The 20,614-nt window shown below is 38.3% G+C and overlaps 2 protein-coding genes across 2 annotated transcripts; one reads left to right on the top strand and one right to left on the bottom strand.

Annotated features, from left to right (window-relative positions):
- Positions 1-467: 467 nt before the first annotated feature.
- LOC107803542 (acylamino-acid-releasing enzyme-like) lies at positions 468-7,499 on the top strand (the record flags this gene model as incomplete). Its single annotated transcript, XM_075242278.1, is given in 7 exon segments — positions 468-645; positions 956-1,016; positions 1,148-1,270; positions 1,621-1,818; positions 1,943-2,011; positions 6,816-6,892; positions 6,998-7,499. Coding segments are annotated over 7 exon segments (770 nt in total), but the record flags the coding sequence as incomplete, so codon positions are not given.
- Positions 7,500-9,292: 1,793 nt separating this feature from the next.
- On the bottom strand, positions 9,293-10,824 carry LOC107803544 (CBL-interacting serine/threonine-protein kinase 7-like). Its single transcript, XM_016627284.2, has one exon. The coding sequence runs from the start codon at positions 10,760-10,762 to the stop codon at positions 9,410-9,412; it is 1,353 nt and encodes a 450-aa protein (XP_016482770.1). The 5' UTR covers positions 10,763-10,824; the 3' UTR covers positions 9,293-9,409.
- Positions 10,825-20,614: the final 9,790 nt, after the last annotated feature.

The following is a 20,614-nucleotide window of genomic DNA, read 5'->3' as shown; positions in this document are numbered from 1 at the left end:
ATAACTCATCGTAGTCTTCACTTGTCAGCGTAAAGCTTTGATTAATTTAATTTATTCCTGCAACTGTTTTAGTTAATATTCCAGCGTCCATGTAACTGATAATTTGTTTTCTATGATAATGATCTGAAAATAGGACATAGTTTTGACACTTTCTTAATGTGCTTTTCAAATTTGGTAATTTGATTGCATAATGTGCTATAGATCAGAAGCAGATCTATTGTTCAAATACTTGTTTCCTGCATTAATAATGTTAAATATGACAGTATATGGGCTACAACTCCCTTTCTGCTTTTCTTTAACACACTTACTTATATTTATCAAAAAGAAAAAAAAATGTTGAACCTGATAACCATTTGAGTCTATGTAATACCAAATTATTTGCAGAACAATAGTTGCTTGGGTCCTTCCAGAGTACTAATCTCTGCTATATTTCTACTTTAATCTTCAATGTGTTTTATTAATGTTAGGTGCCAGCAAACCGTATGAGGCTATCTTTGTATCCTCCAAGTCTCAGAGCCGTAATGTGTGTGATCCGCTGATTGTAGTCCTTCACGGGGGTCCTCATTCTGTTCTACTGTCAAGCTTCTCAAAGTCCTTAGCTTTCCTTTCCTCACTTGGTTATAGCTTGTTGATTGTAAATTACAGGTAAGCAACAGAACTGACTTCTTTCTTCATGCCTCTGTTTCTTCAAATGGTTGCTGAAATTCATGGTAACTCCGGCTGTGAAATACTAGTAACGTATATGAGATGCTAGACTGATATTATAGGTCGTGAGATATCCCTTCCTTTTGTAATTTTTTATTTGGACATCTGTGTATTTATTCTTTTAGATGTAAGGTGACGTGCAACATGACGACAAAATGTAATGTATAATGAGGTGCTAGACCAACAGTATAGGTCGTGAAACTTTTCATGATATCCCTTTGCAACTTTTAAGTTTTGTCACTCCTCTCAGAGGCTCCTTGGGGTTTGGTGAGGAAGCAGTACAATCTCTTCCTGGTAAAATTGGATCACAGGTACTTGTTTACCGTCTTTTCATTCTCTTAACTTAAAGGTTTCATGAAATAGAATTGCTCCTCTTTTCATAATAATTCTATTAAGGATTTGGAACCTAAGACTTTCTTCCTCTTTTTTCCCTAATCTTCAGGATGTTAGTGATGTGCTTGCTGCTATAGATCATGTCATTGAAAAGGGACTTGCAGATCCATCTAAAATAGCTGTGCTCGGCGGTTCCCACGGTGGATTTTTGACAACTCACTTGATTGGCCAGGTCTATCAATTTCCTAAGATATCACTGTCATTATTGTTTCTAAATGTATCCATTTTTCTTAACTTATGGCCCTTGTCAAATTTGTCCAACAAAAACTTGTCGCTCTTCATAAAGGGAAGCTGGACAAGCTTATCTTTTTCTTTTAAAAGAAGAATTAACCTAAATAGCCGTCCACCCAATCGCTTAAACTAAAAATAGCTGGCAGATATATTGTATACGTGTAATCCATGTATAATATGTGTATAACCGTATGTACAATCTACGTATACCCGCTAGGAGAAGTAAACTGTGAATCCGGCTGGCTATTTGTGTAAAGATCCCAAAATGAGTATTTCTTGACATTTCTGCAGGCACCAGATAAGTTTGCAGCAGCAGTTGCGAGGAACCCTGTTTGCAACCTTGCTTTGATGGTTGGTACATCTGATATACCCGATTGGTGCTATGCCGAGACATTTGGAGATGAGGGAAAATCAATTTTTACAGAGGCTACTTCAGTTGAACACCTTGATGCTTTTTACAGAAAATCACCAATTTCACACGTCTCCAAGGTATGCTCTGTTAAATCGGGACTAGGCGATCTTCCATGTTAAACAATTTGTGTTTCTATCAGTTCTCTAGAAAGGTTTTGTTCTGAATCCATTTCCAACATCTATGTGTTTACGAATTTTGTAGGTCAAAACTCCTACACTTGTCTTGTTAGGTGCTAAGGACCTCCGTGTACCTATGTCTACGGGGTTGCAAGTAAGATTTCTTATCATCTTTCGAGTTACTTGTTTTATTCGTTGAACATAAGGTTTCATTGTTATGAGCAAGTTTGTAGTTATGAAAGTCCATCGACATTTCATAACATCTTTCCTAATTGCACCTTTTGTTGGTTGCATATCTTTGTTCATTTTTTAACGTGACATCTAGGATGGGAAAATTTGTATTTACGTATGTCCATCGTCTATTTCATTTTCCTTCTGATTCTCTTTGAACAACTATGAACCGATCCGTAATATGATCAAATCTTTGTGGAATCTAGTTGCTGGCTTTATTTTTAAGGCAAGCTACAAATTTCTTAGTTCTTACTGATCAAATGTCGTAAAAGGATATGTGTTAAGTGCCTATCATTTGTGGACCAAAAATTTCATACTGCAGATGCCCAATCAGCAATATGATTCAGTGAACCACATAAATCTGTGAGATGAAAGCGAGTGACTTTGTTGTTTATAAGCTAGTTAAGCTATTGTGGTCTAATGGTTGTTGTTAGTAGAAAAAAATTATATTGATTAAATTGTTGTACAACCCTATTTATATACAGTAATTACATTATAATAGGTATCTACTTCCCGATATGGGACACTAAACATGACTAACTACTTAACACTCCCCTCAAGCTGGTGCATATAAATCATATGTTCCGAGCTTGTTACAGATGTAGCTAACCCGAGAACCAGTAAGAGACTTAGTGAAAATATCTGCTAGCTGATCATTCGACTTTACGAACTTTGTAACAATCTCCTGACAAAGTGACAGTCGATCTCAATGTGTTTACTCCTCTCATGTAACATCGGATTTGACGCAACATGAAGAACAACTTGATTATCACACACCAGTTCCATCTTGCTGATTTCTCCGAACTTCAACTCCTTGAGCAACTGCTTGATCCAAACTAGCTCACACGTTGCCATTGCCATGGCCCGATATTCGGCTTCGGCGCTAGATCGAGCAACTACATTCTGTTTCTTGCTCTTCCAAGAGACCAAATTACCTCTTACTAGAACACAATATCCAGGCATAGAATGTCTATCAGAAGGTGATCCTTCCCAATCAGCATCTGTGTACCCAACAATCTGCTCGTGGCCCCGATCCTCGAATAGTAACCCTTTGCCTGGAGCTGACTTTATATATCGAAGAATGCGAACAACTGCATCCCAGTGACTATCGCAGGGAGAATCCATAAACTGACTTACAACACTCACCGAAAAAGAAATGTCAGGTCTAGTCACTATGAGGTAATTTAATTTGCCAACCAACCTCCTATATCTCGTAGGATCTCTAAGAGGCTCCCCCTGTCCAGGCAGAAGCTTAGCATTCGGATCCATAGGAGTGTCTACAGGTCTACAACCCATCATTCCCGTCTCCTCAAGAATGTCTAAGGCATACTTCCGCTGTGAAATAACAATACCTGAGCTAGACTGAGCGACCTCAATACCTAGAAAATACTTCAATCTGCCCAGATCCTTAGTCTGGAAGTGCTGAAAGAGATGTTGCTTCAGATTAGTAATATCATCCTAATCATTGTAGTAATAACAATATCATCAACATAAACCACCAGATAAATACACATATTAGGAGCAGAATGCCGATAAAACATAGAGTGATCAGCTTCACTACGAGTCATGCCGAACTCCTAAATAACTGTGCTGAACTTACCAAACCAAGCTCGAGGGGACTGTTTCAAACCATATAATGACATGCGCAATCGACATACAAGACCACTAGACTCCCCCTGAGCAACAAAACCAGGTGGTTGCTCCATATAAACTTCTTCCTCAAGATCACCGTGGAGGAAAGCATTCTTAATGTCTAACTGATAAAGAGGCCAATGACGTACAACAGCCATGGACAAGAAGAGATGAACAAATGCTACTTTAGCCACGGGAGAGGAAGTGTTACTATAATCAAGCCCAAAAATCTGAGTGTATCCTTTTGCAACAAGACTTTGATTGTCACTCCGGGTCATCCGGGCCGACTTTGATTGCATAAACCCAATGAAAACCAACAGTAGACTTACCTGAAGGAAGAGGAACAAGCTCTCAAGTGGCACTCGCATGTAAAACAAACATCTCCTCAATCATAGCCTGTCGCCATCCTGGATGAGACAGTGCCTCACCTGTAGACTTTTGGATAGAAACAGTGGACAAAGATGATATAAAAGCATAATGAGGTGATGGCAGACGATGATAACTTAAACCGACATAATGGGGATTAGGATTAAGAATGGATCGTACACCTTTGCGGAGTGCAACTGGTTGACTAAGAGGAGACAAGTCCGCAGTAGGTGCAGAATCTGATGCAGGACGTGAATCACCTGGGCCTGATGCTGGACGTGGACGACGATGATAAGTCAGAGTGGTGGAGCTGCAGAAGGTTGAACTAGACTAGGAGCTGCAACTGGAGCAGTAAGTGGTGGAGCTGGAGTTGTAGAGGAAGATGAATGGGAGATAGTGACTGAATCTCCAAAAGATGAAACTGGTAGCACCTCAGAAATATCTAAGTGATTACCTGGACCTGTGAAGTATGATTGAGTTTCAAAGAAGGTAACATCAGCAGACATAAGGTACCGCTGGAGGTCAAGAGAATAGCATCGACACCCCTTTTGCTTTCTCGAGTAACTCAGAAATACACACTTAAGAGCACGATGAGCTAACTTATCTTTTCCTAGAGTATGGTTATGAACAAAACATGTGCTTCCAAAGACACGGGGTGGAAGAGAGAACAAAGGTATGTGGGGAAACAAGACAGAGAATGGAACTTGATTCTGGATAGCTGAAGATGACATACGATTAATAAGATAGCAAGATGTAAGAACTGCATCCCCCCCCAAAACGCAACAGAGCATGAGATTATATGAGTAGGGTACGAGCAGTTTCAATAAGATGTCTATTCTCTTTCAGCTAACCCATTTTGTTGAGATGTGTACGGACAAGGTGTTTGACGAATAATCCCATGAGAGTTCATAAACTGCTGAAATGGGGAAGACAAATACTCTAGGGCATTATCACTACGAAATGTGCGGATAGAAACCCCAAATTGATTTTGAATTTCAGCGTGGAAGGTCTGGAAAATAGAAAATAACTCAGATCGATTTTTCATCAAAAATATCCAAGTGCACTTGGAATAATCATCAATGAAACTCACAAAGTAGCGGAATCCCAAGGTAGAACTGACCCGGTTAGGACCCCAAACATCTAAATGGACTAAAGTAAAAGGCGACTCTGCTCTATTATCAAGACGCTAAGGGAAATGGGAGCGGGTATGCTTACCGAGCTGACAGGACTCACTCTCGAGTGGACAAGTGAGGTAAACTAGGTACCATTTTATGAAGTTTTGACAAACTGGGATGTCCTAACCGTTAATAAATCTGGTGAATCGGTAACAAGATAAGTTATTGAAGGAAAACAGGATGCGAGTCCATGTGATTTTGCAAGGATAAAGTAATAAAGTCCATCTGATTCACGTCTGGTATCAATGATCCGCCCCATATTGTGTTCCTGTATAAAAACAAGGTCATCAAGAAATAAAACAATGCATTTAAGTGATTTGGCTAAGCGACTAACGACTATGAGATTAAAAGGACTATTGGGAACATAAAGGACTGAATCTAAAGGTAAGGAAGGAAGTGAGCTTGCTTGACCTATTGCAGTTGCCATGGTTTGAGACCCATTGGCCATTGTGACTGTTGGAAGAGATTGAGAATATGAAATACTAGTAAAAAGAGATTTGTTACCAGAAATATGATCAGATACACCTGAATCAATGACCCAAGACTTAGAGGTTGAAGATTGAGAGACACAAGTCATGCTACTATATGTTTGAACAACGGAAGCTATCCCTGAAGATGTCTGTTTACATGCTTTGTACTGAAGGAACTCAATATAATCCGGTAAAGAAACCATCTGGATTGGATTCAATGCATTAGATCCAACGGATTGTGAGTTAAAGGCTTCTGATATGAATGTCATTATAATATTGTGCCGGAAAAAGCAAAAATTTTCTTCACGCCGGAAAAAATAAAAAGGTTGTCGGAATTTGATGAAACTTAAATAACAAGACTCCGAATAATCTCCTGAATAATCTGTCCAAAAGAAGCTTGTCGGAAAAATCACTGTAGCTGTTGGAAAGCCCGTGTAGTTGCCGGAAAAATCTCAAAGTGATCGGAATAAAGAAAAATGACACGGGTAGGCTCGGAATGGCCACGCAACAAGCTGTCTGAAAGAAAAAATTTGAAATCTGACCTGGAAAAGGCCACACGCGCCGGCGCGTGGGGAAGAACTCGCCGGAAAATCAGACTTCCGATCCGCGCGTGAGGGCGCGTGAGAGGTCGGTTGTCGGATATCTTTGGTGGGGTTTGGTCTCCGAAGCCTTGGGGATCCATGGTGGTATTGGTTTTTGCACAACACCAACGGAAAGTGATTTTGTTACAGACAGCCTCTTAAGTCGCTTGAAAATTGCATGGCAACAAGGTCTTTCTTCCCGGAAGTCGCTGGAATGATGATGCACAGCGATAATTTTCTCACTGAAGCTCTGATACCATGTGAGAATGCACGGGAGAAAAAAATTATATTGATTAAAGTGTTGTCCAACCCTATTTATATACAGTAATTACATAATAATAGGCATCTACTTCTCGATGTGGAACACTAAACATGACTAACTACTTAACAGCTGTAATGTTTGTTGCAGCAGAATGACTATTGGCTTTTTAAGTTTTGGTTTTATTTCTGTAAAATGTATAACTTAAGAAAGTGTATGCTTTTTTCGCTCTTATTACGTACAGTATGCACGAGCCCTGAAGGAGAAAGGAGTGGAGGTTAAAGTCATTGTGTTCCCTGAGGACACGCATGCAATTGATAGGTAAAGTGGTCTTATGTCCATCAAATTGCAGTATCTGGTACTTGAGTTTCATATTTCACTCTTTCACTTTCATATTTTGAACTTATGTTTACATCTCTTTTGCAGACCACAGTCTGACTTCGAAAGCTTTTTAAATATTGGAGTGTGGTTTAAGAAGTACTGCAAATAGATTGATTCTATTCATGTCTTAGCCAAGACTTTCCACATTCATTCCTGCTGATATTGCCAGTAGAGCAGAAGAGCAGAGGAGCAGGGTATTTAAGTGGTGAGAAGAGCAGAAGGGGCGAGCCCATTATTCATCAAGTTTTGAACCGTGCCTTCTGGTCCTCGTGAATTTCTTGGTTATTAAGAAAACAAATATTAAACCGGACCCTTGTGGTCCGGCCCTTCCCCGGACCCTGCGCATAGCGGAAGCTTAATGCACCGGGCTATCTTTTTTTTTTTAAAAAAATTGGAAATTGGATGAGATGTTTTCAGAAAATCAAAAACTTGCTCCTTTAACCAATGACAACGGAAGCAAAAATAGTTAAAGGAGTAGAGATTTCTATACAACTCCTTCGACAAGAATTTTTTAAAATCTTTGCAGAGGATTTTTTGGTTTATTAAATCAGTTTGTTTCCTTTAGCTAATTCTAAGATATATAAAAATGAATAATCTTTGTGTCATATACTTTGCAACTCAAATAGTGTAACTTAAATCAATCACTGCGGACGAACAAAAAGTTTGTTTTAGCAATCAGTGCCTGACATTTTAAAGTTATGGGCGCCTAAATGCTTTTAATTGTGGAGACGGGATAGGGTAATAATCACATAAAAAGAAAAGAAAAATGTTTATTTTTAGCCGCTCTAAAAATAATAATTGGTATATATTATATGTAAAATATATACATATTTTATATATTTTTTGGCCAATTCTAAACTTCAATACGATAATGTCTTCCATGCCAAATTAACTTTTCTATACAACTCGAAAAGGGTAAAAACACTATTTTGTTTTAACATGTTCCAAAACATGTTAAAAGCAACGCGCTTTACCACTGAGCTAAGAAGACCGATGTTGGTAACACATTCTTTGCCTTTTATATTAACACGTAAATATTCAATGTGGTTAAAAGCCACGCGCTCTACCACTGAGCTAAGAAGGCCGATGTTGTTAAAATATTCGTTGCTTTTTATATTAACACGTAGATATACAATGTGGTTCCCTAATTCAATGATTTTTGCCCAAACTCGGTATACGTATTAGGAAATTTTCTAAATATTTATAAATATTTAATGGAATCGGTGGTCTTCCTTGAGCTTCTGAGGTCTATTGATAACAACCTCTTTACATTTGTAAGGTAGGGATAAAGTCTGCGTATACATTATTTTCCCCAGATTTCACTTGTAAAATTATACTGGTTATATTATTGTTGTTGTTTTTCGCCAATCTCGATAACACAATATATTTTGCTTTATTTTTTTCCTCATCAATTGGTAAGTACACATTCATCTTTGGATATTTTAGCTTTTCACTAAGAACATATTGCTACTGTCATTTTGAAAGTTCATTATATTTTGAAGAAATTAAATTGAACTTTCTACGGAAGTGTTACGAATTGCTCATGATTCTTCTATTGGCTTACTCAAAATTTACTTTTTAATAAGTTTGTTCTTGAATTTGGACAAGTAGAAATGACAATTATTTCTCATCATTGAGGGTGATATCATAGGTTCAACTAGTAAGTATATCTTAATATAGGAAAATTTACGTCCGACACATCAAATATATACATTGTATTTACCATTCTTAGTTATACTCTTAGAAAATTACCATTCGAGAATATATTTGAATTTTATGGCAAATCTACCTGAAAGTACTGAAACAAGAAATCAAATGTTTTGAACTGAAACAATAAAGCAACAAGCTCTTGCATCTCAATTGGTTAGACCACCTGCTTAAATAAGCAGAGGCCTTGAGTTTGACTCTCAATGAAAGCATTCTATTTTTTTTTGCATTTTCGTATTTAAACTTGCTTTAGTAACCGATATTATGTTCCGCATATTATATTACGATGATGTTACGTCTTGCAGTAATATTACGATGATGTTATGCTTTGCAATATAACATTACGATGATGTTACGCTTCGCAATATAACATTACGATGATGTTACGCTTCGCAATGTTATATTACGACGATGTTACACCTTGTAGTATTATACGTGAAATTGTTGTAAGATAATTGTTGCAAGTGGCACAAGTTGGTAATATTGAACAATAGGTGCGAATAATAGTTGGGCAAACTATTATTACAAGTAGTAATTAGGATCTAAACTGTAGTGTTTTATGAAAATTCCTATCAAATATATATACGAATATGAACAACTAGAGAAAAACATTGTGCAACCTCAAGAAGAGAATTTTTCATTTACAAAATCATATTCAAAGACTAAATAAAAGATTTTTAACTCTCAAGCAGAACAAAGTTGCTATTACTAGCAATGTGCCTAAACATTTAAAAGTACTAGAGATGGCTATCAATGTACAACTCCGCCTCCGGCATCCGCCGCAACGGATCCATTAGTGTACCATGAAACTACTATATCCTGCAACCGAACTTTTAATTCCTCCCATTGAAAATCCTCAAATTCCAATCCACCATTAACAACCTTAATCTCAACCAGCAACAACTCCATTGCCACCTCCCAAATTTCCACCATTAAAACAACTCTCCCTTTAACCAATTCAATTCCCCCACCTTTCCCTCTTTCCACTTTATACCCTCTTTCTTTTCCAATTTTCATCAATTTCTCTTCAACTTCCCCAATTTTTGCTCTCGTCGTAAACCTCATCTTTTTATTACTCATTCCAACTTCAAATAAACCCGATAAATCCAACCCAGATGACATTGATATTATATCAAACGCATTAACCCTGCCCAAGTTTTTACACTCTTTTTCATACATACATTCATCGAATTTCTGCTGACGATTGGATTCTCCTTGTTTCAGCCCGGATTTCTTGAACCACGAAAGATTCATTAATTCCTCAATACTTAACCTGGTACTTGGGTTAGGATCAAGTAGTCGCTTTATTATATTCCGAGCTGGTTTTGAAACCCAATCAGGAAACTTAAATACGCGACGGTGTATTGCACGGTACATGTTTGATATATTGCTATCATCAAATGGTAGGAATCCAGAGAGAAATGCAAATAAAATAACCCCACAAGACCACGAATCCGCCTTTGCGCCATCGTATCCTTTTCTATAAGCTACCTCTGGTGCCGTATAAGCTGGAGTTCCACAAGCCGTATGAAGGAGGCCATTGTTTAATTGTTCGGGCAAGGCGGAGAGCCCGAAATCGGAGATTTTGAGGTTGTTGTTTTGGTCGAGGAGAAGGTTTTGAAGCTTGATGTCGCGGTGAGTCACGCCATTTTGATGACAAAAGTGGAGGGCTGAGACCAACTGATGAAAATAAAACCGCGCGGTCGAGTCAGAGAACCGACCGCGACGGTTCAGCTTAGCATAGAGATCGCCGCCTGTGGCGATCTCCATGATTAAGTAGATTTTGGTTTTTGTAGCCAAAACTTCGTCGAGTTGGATGATGTTGGGATGATCATTGACACGTGTCATAACGGAGACTTCGCGGATGATCCGAGGCTCCATTGAAGGATCCGAAATGGAGGTTTTGTCAATAACTTTAATGGCGATGTTACTATTATTGTTTAAACAACGGCCGTGGTAGACTTTAGCGAAGCTACCACGGCCTAAAAGACGGCCAAGTTGATACTTGCCGAGTATGATGGTTCCGGTTCCACTACCATCGGCGCTGGTGGTTCGTCGGAGTTTCAGGGCGGAGGAGGGTGGTTGGGTGCATTTTGCGTCCATGCCTACGGCGGCGCGTGGATGGAGGAGAAATAGAAAAACTGGGGTGGCAGAGGAGGGGGTATTTGTGTTGGTTTTATAGGAGAAAAGAGTATCATCACTGGATATAAGCTGTTTTACTTTATTTTCCAGATAATAATTTTTCAGTTTTAACCGCGTTTCTTCAACTTGCTTTTACCAAAAACTATAAATAAAATTAAAAAGATATTTATGTGAAAACTTTTAAAGTCCTAAATAAATAAATAAAAAATAATCTTTTAAAAAAAAACTTGACTTGTTTCAACAAAAATACACAGACTGATTTTTATTTAAAAAATCAATCTTTTTAAAGAAGAAAAATACTGCATGCTTGTTATTTTATATTTTTATTACAATGTCTAACTGGACACAGAGTTATTTAAATAAATGTTTTCCAAACATAAGCTTGCGTATAATATGCTTCAATAAACTTATACTCTTAAATATGTCAGTTATTTCTATAAGACGGTTATTAATGGCAAAATGTAAATAATAGAATCAAGGAATTTTAATTTTAAAATATATTGATCTTTTTGGAAGACAAGAGGGGTTGCTCTGATGGTAAGCAATCTCCACTTCCAACTAAAAGGTTGTGAATTCGAATCTCCCCAAAAGCAAGGTGGGAAGTTCTTGGAGGGAAGGATGTCGACGGTCTATTTGGAAATAGCCTTTTTACCCCAAGGTCGGGGTAAAGTCTGCATACATACTACCCTCTCCAGACCCCCAATAAGTGAGATTATCGACGTCTAATTCCACTCGCAAATAAATTAATTTCCTTAAAAAGGCAAAAAAGTGACAAAATAAATAGTGCAAATTTTTAATTTCCACTTGTTGGAGTTATTAGAACGGTAGCTTTTAAGTAGAAAAATATTGCACAAGGCATGATAAGAGCAAGGTCATCACTCAAAAGTTGTGGCGGAATAGTAAATATCTCTGAGATATAAAGTCACCTTTGATAAGGAATGTTTTATCCCAAAATAAAACCTTTCGCGACGAATCTAAATAGTCGAGCCCTAAAGTAGATATCAAACACGGATAAAAAAACAGATAAGATCATGGATGTAAAAGATTGATCTTAGTGAATTACATAGCATCATTAATAAAATTATTGGTGTAAATCCATATTGGAGCAACTTGTCATTTCTTATGTCCAAATCATGTTGTCTTTACATATCTAACCAAAAAAAATGTTTGTCTTTACAAAAGATGTACGTTTTTAAATAAAAAGATTGGGCTATTTCTTAATAACAAATAGAGCACATGATGTTTTTAATTATCTCTTGATTACTTTAACTTGAATCTGATATCTTCTTACATAATATGCACTTATTTTTTAATACATTTTTTAATAAATCATCTCCACTTCCATAATAAGTTAATCATCAAAGTTCTAAGGTAGATATTTTTCTCTGAATATATTCTTTAAAATCCGTCACTTTCACTTTTTTTTAAATAACGTATGTCACCAGCTTCATTTACTTTTTAAAGTTCAAGTATAAACAATTTGCCACTGAAAGTTGGTGACAGATAAGAATATGCAAAGTAGATAGTGAAATTACAAATTCTTTTTTTATTTATTTTATAAACATGAGATATGCGATAACTATTGACTCGACTAATCCGGTGAAACGCTCCCTACCAAAGAATTTTTATTTTTCGTGCTAAAACTCGAGAGTTCTGATTAAGGATAGAGGCAGACGCATACTATAAGAATAGGGGTCACATGCACCCAGAAACTTCGGCAAAATTTTTATATACTTGCAAATGTCTTCAAGAAATAGTCAGATATAATTAGCGTAGGCTCCTGTACCAATCTTTATAACCAGTAATAAATTTACATTGAATGTCATGGTGTCCTGCGACCGCCAAATCCTAAGTTCGCCTCTAATGGAGGGATAACATTCATCCCGCTACATCTCTTGATGGTTCCTTTAACCAGTGGCGAAGTCATATGGTCATAAGGGTGGTTAATCATCGAAAACTTACATTGTGTATATTAATAAAATATTGCGTTTTAGAAGTATATAACACATATTGAACACTCTATCGGAATTTTTTTTCGCTTCTTCTAAATTTGAACACTTTTAAAAAAATTCCTAATTCCATCCCCGCCTTTAAGCCTTTTTCAAGTCGTGACAAATAGACATGCAACACCTTTACGTGACTCTAGGAGATATTTATAGCAACTTTAATTAGCACTATGGAAGGTTTCGTATTAGTTTCCATTGTTCAACTTGCTTTTTAGTAATGGTCAAAGTCATAAGAGAATATGTTTGCTTTTAATTAATTTGAAGAGTATTTGTGGGACTTCCCTGCCTATTTCCTTTATGTTCCTTTATCAGAGTCACAACATGCACGCCGCACATTTTATTCCGGTACATTAATTCCCTGTTATGTGCGGGGTTCGGGAAAAAATCGAACCATAAGGATCTATTGTATGTAACCTTTATCCCGTATTTTTGTAAGAGATTGTTTCCACTGTTTGAACTCGTGATCTCCTGGTTACATGCATTGCTAATTCCAGCTTATAATTTCAGATGCTTAGTTGGAGTAATCAAATGCAGAATCATAATTTAAATTTTATGGGTTTTAGATGACGTGGTTGCATGGGCGAAGCCACCTTGAGCAAAGGATGGTCAACTGACCATCCTTCGCCGAAAAACTACGAAAAATTACAATGTATATAAGTAAAATATTGATTTTAAATATATAAAACTTATATTGAACACTTTTTGTCGGAATTTTTTTCTACTTCTTTCAAGTTTGAATACCCTTGAAAACATTTCTGGCTTCGCCACGGCGTGTTTGAGCATGCAAACTGTAACTATTATAAATTAATATGCAGATCTTTAATAGTAATTGTTAAATGTTGACTGCCCCTTTGTTCTCTCTCTACTATTTTAATTAAGTAAAAGAACAAGGCCCGTATGTTTTTGGCTGATATGTCGAACCATCGACGCGGCTGCTTGTGAAAATAGAATAAACGTTTGATAATAGCTAGTATTAAAAGGGCAGTTCGATGCACTAAGCTCTAGCTATATGCGGGATCTGGAGAAGGGTCAGACCACAAGAGTCTAGTGTACGCAACCTTACCCTATATTTCTATAAGAAATTATTTTCACGGCTCGAACCCGTGACTTCCTAGTCACATAACAATAACTTTACTAGTTACACTAATACTCCACTTCAGCTATTAATATTAATAACTATATCTATATGTAACTTTTTCTTCTTATCAACTTTCTAAACTAGACTTTGTTTACGAGCCCAACACAAAATCATTTGTTGTACCCCATGTAACACCCTTCACCCCCACACTTGTCTGTGAATGAGAGAGAGAATGTTGGTCTTAAGAAGGGCGTAGGTACTTTGTCCCATGCGATGTCACGTAAAACTGCTTCGTCGAAAATATGTGTATAAATATAAAAATTAATACCATTTATCATTATAGCGATTTATTTCACTACAGGAAAAGAGGGCTACAACGACATTTAATCAACGACATGTGAAATAAATGTCGGAAAAGGACTAATTTTATGACACTTATTTACAAATGTCGTAAAATCAATGACATTTGGTAAGAAATGACACAATTATTGTGACTTTTAATTGAAATGTAGCTATATTAGTCGGTATTTACTGACATTTATAACTAATGAAGGAAATTTGCTTACATTTAAACTTAAAATATATTAAGTATAAGGGCGTCTACTATTTTATCTCGAAAACGCTACAAAACTTCCCCTTTTCTCAGACCCAAATAACTGATGTCGTCGTCTCGCATTCATAAAATTGGTAAGGTTCTCATGAAATCGCAGCAATCTTCTAGGAATTTTTGCCATCTTCTATTGGACTCTTTTCATATACCTTTCTACCATTAGGATCAATTTATCAAATTCAGAGTCGGTGCTTAATTAGCAGATACTACTGATTATTCTTAAATTGTTCTTAGATTGATTTAGAACTCTAAACATGACAGATACTACTGATAATTCTCAAAATTATATGAATAACTGAAATGTATGAAAAGCTAATGTTCTCTATGTATATAAAGAAAAAAAGCTGTTGACCAAAGATAATTTACCGACATTTCTATATATGACGAAATGACGAATAATATTTGGTGACATTTCTTTATATGTCACAACTTTATTGAGCTTATATTCAAATAGGTGACATTTTGATAAAAGTCGTTGATAAGTGTTACTATTTATTTGCCAACATTAATTTAAATGTCGGAAAATTCCCGATATCAAAATTTACGACATTTAATATAAATATCAAATAAATGTCGGTAAATGATTTTGTGACATTTATGTGACTTATGACGATCGTAGTCCTATTTTCTTGTAATGTTTATTTGTTCACTTTTTTAAAATTTGACACTGCTTACAAAAATGCTTGCATACGCCAATTAGAACTAAATTAACATACTCCAAATGGTCCAGACTTTATTAGTAAAAATTACTTTATGTGGAGCCAAAACATAATTCTTTATAGCTATCAAATCTAATTTTACTTGGCATATAGATAGAGCATCTTTTGGTGCCTCTCAAGAGTCACTAATATGTAAATTATTAAAATTTAATTATGGTCTTTTCCTTTGTCTCCATTAAAGTTGTTATACTCGAATCTAATACAACTTTTTTCTAAAGGACATATTCTTGACATTGACAAGAAAATCTAATTTCGTTTGTTTATTGGCCCAAATGGTCACTCCCCTTCCATGAATATAATAACCTTTATTATATTTTAGTGTTTAAAGAAGAAATCATCAAGTCTTGTTTTGTGCTCATCACTGAGGGCATAACTAATGTTAAACCTTTACTATTAATCAGTGTCCACTATGAAAAACAACAACAATATCCCAGTATAATCCCACAAGTGGAGTCTGGGGAGGGTAATATGTACGCAGACCTTACCCCTACCCCGAGGGGCAGAGAGGTTGTTTCCAGGAGACCCTCGGCTCAAGAGAGCAACAAGAGACAATATATTAGTACTATCAATAGACTCATAGTAAATAACATAAAATACATAACATAAAATAACAAAATAGCAACAATATAAGAAATATAGGAAATACGAAAAGGATGTAAGGTATACTAATATCCAACAGATATAGCCCTGCATTAGTAGCTGATCAGTAGCATCCTAAGTCTAACTCCTAAATGGCTAGTCTGCATCTAGTGCGCTGTAGTAATATTCACAAACTTCCCCCTAACCTACAACCTTAATGCTCGACCTCCACAATTCCCTGTCAAGGGCCATGTCCTCAGAAATCCTAAGTCATGCCATGTCCTGCCTGATCACCTCCCCCCAATACTTCTTATGTCTCCCTCTACCTCTCATCGTGTCCACCACAGCCAGTCGCTCACACCTCCTCACTTGTGCATCAATGCTCCTCCTCTGAATGTGCCCGAACCATCTGAGTCTTGCTTCCCACATCTTGTCCTCCATGGGGGCCACACCCACCTTCTCTCGAATATCTTCATTCATAATCTTATCCATCCTTGTATGCCCGCACATCCACCTCATCATCCTCATCTCTGCTACTTTCATCTTCTGGATGTGTGAATTTTTAACCGGCCAACACTCGGTCCCATACAACATAGCAGGCCTAACCACTGCTCTATAAAACTTACCTTTTAGTAACGGTGGCACTTTCTTGTCACACAAGACTCCCGTTGCTAACCTCCACTTCATCCAGCCTACCCCTATACGATGTGTGACATCCTCGTCGATCTCTCCGGTCCCCTAAATAACTGACCCAAGGTACTTGAAACTATCCCTCTTAGGGATGACTTGAGAGTCGAGCCTCATTTCCACTCCTGCTTCCGTCGGCTCGGCCCCAAATTTGCACTCGAGGTATTTCGTCTTCGTCCTGCTCAGCCTGAAACCTTTAGACTCAAGGGCATGTCTCCAAACCTCTAGCCTCTCGTTGACGCCGCGTCATGTCTCGTCAATTAGGACTATATCATCAGCAAATAACATGCACCATGGCACCTCCCCTTGAATATGATGTGTTATGGCATCTATCACCAGGGCAAATAGGAAAGGGCTGAATGCAGACCCTTAGTGCAACCCCGTAACAACCGGAAAATGGTCGGAGTCGCCTCCTACTGTCCTAACCCGAGTCTTAGCTCCATCATACATGTCTTTAATCACCCTAATGTAGTCAACCAGGACCCCTTTAACCTCTAGACATCTCCATAGGACCTCCCTAGGAACCCTGTCGTACGCTTTCTCTAGATCGATAAATACCATGTGGAGATCCTTCTTCTTATCCCTGTATTGTTCCATCATCCTCCTAATAAGGTGGATAGCTTCTGTGGTAGATCGCCCGGCATGAACCCGAACTGTTTATCTGAAATAGACACCGTCCTTCGCACTCTCATTTCTACCACTCTCTCCCAGACTTTCATGGTATGACTCAATAATTTGATACCCCTATAGTTGTTACAGCTCTGAACATCGCCTTTGTTCTTATATAACGGAACCATTGTACTCCACCTCTACTATTCAGGAATCTTATTAGTCTTGAATATAATATTAAACAACCCAGTAAGCCATTCCAAGCCTGCTCTACCCACACACCTCCAAAGTTCAACCGGAATTTCGTCTGGCCCGGTAGCTCTGCCCCTCCTCATCTTACGCATTGCCTACATGAGCTCATCGACCTCAATGTCCCTACAATAACTTAATTCATGGGGGTTGTTGGCATTCCTCAATTCACCTAGCACAATATCCTGATCCTCTTCTTCATTTAGAAGTTTATGAATGTAGGTCTGCCATCTCCTCTTAATCTGGTCATCCCCCATCAAAACTTTGTCGTCATCATCTTTTATGCACCTTATTTGGTCCAGATCCCGAGCCGTCCTCTCTCTAACCTTAGCGAGTCGGAATAACTTCTTCTCCCCTCCTTTGTTCCCTAGTTCCTCATACAGACGAGCAAAATTTGTCGTCTTAGCCTCCATTACTGCCATCTTCGCCTCCTTCCTAGCTACCTTATATCTCTCACTGTTCGCTCTCTTCTCCTCCTCTCCAGAGCTCCATACGAACTGCAGGTACGCCGCCTTCTTCGCTTCCACTTTATCTTGGACAACTGCATTCCACCACCAGTCTCCTTTTTGGCCACCGGTGCGGCCCGAAGATATCCCTAGCACTTCTCTCTCCGCCTTCCCTATACAATCAGCCGTCGTCAACCACATAGTGTTTGCGTCCCCACTACTTCTCCATGCTCCCATTGCCGATAACCTTCCTTCCAACTCCTGAGCTTTATCCTTAGTCAAGGCGCCCCACCTAATCCTCGGACGGCCTCGTACTGGCCTCTTCTTCCTCCTTATCCTAATACCAATGTCCATAACCAAAAGCCTATGTTGCGTTGCTAGGGTCTGACCTGGGATAACTTTGCAATCCTCGCACAACCTTCTGTCGCATCTCCTGAGGAGGAGATAGTCAATCTGAGTCTTCGCCACCGAACTTTTGTAAGTAACCAAATGCTCATCCCTCTTCGGAAAACTTGAGTTCGCAATCACTAGATGGAATGCCTTAGCAAAGTCCAACAGCGAAGTGCCCCCTCCGTTCCGTTCCCCGACACCAAAGCCGCCATGCACCTCGGTATAACCAGCTGCAGACGACCCAATATGACCATTGAAATCTCCTCATATGAATAACCTCTCCGAAGGCGGAATACTACGAACGATGTCATCCAACCCCTCCCAAAAATGCCTTTTAATCTCCTCATCCAAGCCTATTTGCGGCGCGTACGCGCTAACGACATTTAAAGTACACTCACCCACCACCAATTTAATAGTCATTAGTCTATCATTCACCCGTCTGACCTCTACCACCAAATCTCTAAGATGGTTATCTACCAGGATACCCACTCCATACTTACCCCTCAGGACTCCAGAGTACCATAACTTATACCCATCCATATTTTTCGCCCTCGATCCAACCCACCTAGTCTCCTGGACACACGCTGTATTAATATTTCTCTTCCGAAGTATCTTCGCCAACTCTATAGACTTACTCGTTAGCGAACCTATGTTCCATGACCCGATTCTCAACCTATAGGCTCCCTTGCCCCCTCTACCTTCCCTACCTCCCGTCCCACACCCTGAGCCCGGCCCCACACTCTGCCCCACCCGAGGACATGCCCTTAATCTATCATCCCAAATTGCAGCCACTACACTTACGACAAATCTCAAGAAGACTCACTAGTGCACAACGAACAACGAATCAAACTAGAAGGAAACAAGTGATTACAAGTACACTAGTTGAATGATTGAACTATTGTGAACCAAAGTAACATCAATTTAGCTAACACCAAAAGAGAGACAGTAGAGCGGGAGGTACCAACTCCCGAGAACCAAACCTGTGTTGATTTGTTGTACTTGGTGTAGTTGTACACTCACGCACCGCTTCCCACCGCCCGTTGCGGACGCTCGTCCTGGTTGCTCTCCTTTGCTAGTGCTCGTGCGCCCAACTTGTATCCACAACTTCGAGAATTTCCCTGAAAACACAGAAAATACCACGACCCGGACACCAAAAAGGGATGTCACCGCTACCACTGGTGTAGCCCTGATAGTAGTAGGGGGAAATGTAGGGAAAAAGCCGAGAACTACACAAATATCTAATGAAATATATTGCCAGAACACTTGATAACTACTATAAATTAAGAAATAATCAGTACTCTTCTATAAATTAAAACAAACCGAACCTTAAAATAGAACCTTAAAATATATTAGATCAACGACAAGAGAACCTAAATAAATTAAAACAAACCGAACCTTAAAATAGAACCTTAAAATATATTAGATCAACGACAAGAGAACCTAAATAAATTTTGTGTTGGCTCCATATATAGTACCAAATTAATTGCCTTGTTTTAGTCACACTTTACTGTTGGGAATAAACCCCTTACCAAAATAATATTCACGGTAATAAAGCGGAATAATAATGTAGCACCGAGATACGGTAATTAACAATAATAAAAGAGTAATAATGACACCAAGATTTTTACGTGGAAAACCCTTCTGAATAAGGGAAAAAACCACGGCCCCGAGAGGAGCAACTGATATCACTATAGTAAGGAATTTTACACTTTGTAGGTCGGAGATAAATACTCCAAAGACCACTACAACACTCAAAAGAAATAACCCTCTTTTGATATTCCCACCTCACTACAATATCGCTCACTCTCTATTTTCCTCACAGACTATTTTCTTATACCTTGTCTGTGAAACCTCACTCTTTCTTTCTCTCTTTGTTGGTGTGTAGAAATGAGAGTTGAAGCTCTCCTTTTATAGCCAAAGTTTCACTCTCTAAAGCCTACCATATTTGACAATTTACACACACTTTTCACAATTCAACAAAGTTGGCTATCAAACCAAAGAAATTCAACAAGGTTGGCTACCAACCAAACCAAGTCAACAAGGTTGGCTACCAAACCAAAGAAAACTCTTATTAGGCACATGCCTAATACTTCTTCAATGAGATGGACATCATCAATCTCCCCTCCAGTCTCATTCATCCAGAGGAGGTAGCACTGTCTTCTAGTTTGAATGCATGCCGACAAGTTCTTTGCATAGCTCGAACTTGTTCCTTGGTACCACCTTGGTCAGCATATCTGCGGGATTCTCATTTGTAGAAATCTTCAAGACTTTTAGAGATTCATCATCTACCATTTCTCGAATCCAATGATATCTCACATCAATGTGTTTGGTCCTTTCATGGTACATAGAGTTCTTGCTAAGGTCTATTGCACTTTGACTGTCACAATAGACGACATACTCCTTCTGATGCAATCCAAGCTCTTGAAGGAATCGTTTGAGC

The sequence above is a fragment of the Nicotiana tabacum genome, chromosome 21 (genome assembly GCF_000715075.1).
Source record: "Nicotiana tabacum cultivar K326 chromosome 21, ASM71507v2, whole genome shotgun sequence".
Lineage (NCBI taxonomy): Eukaryota > Viridiplantae > Streptophyta > Magnoliopsida > Solanales > Solanaceae > Nicotiana > Nicotiana tabacum.
Note: the sequence above shows the minus strand (reverse complement) of the source record. Positions and strands in the feature narration are given on the sequence as shown.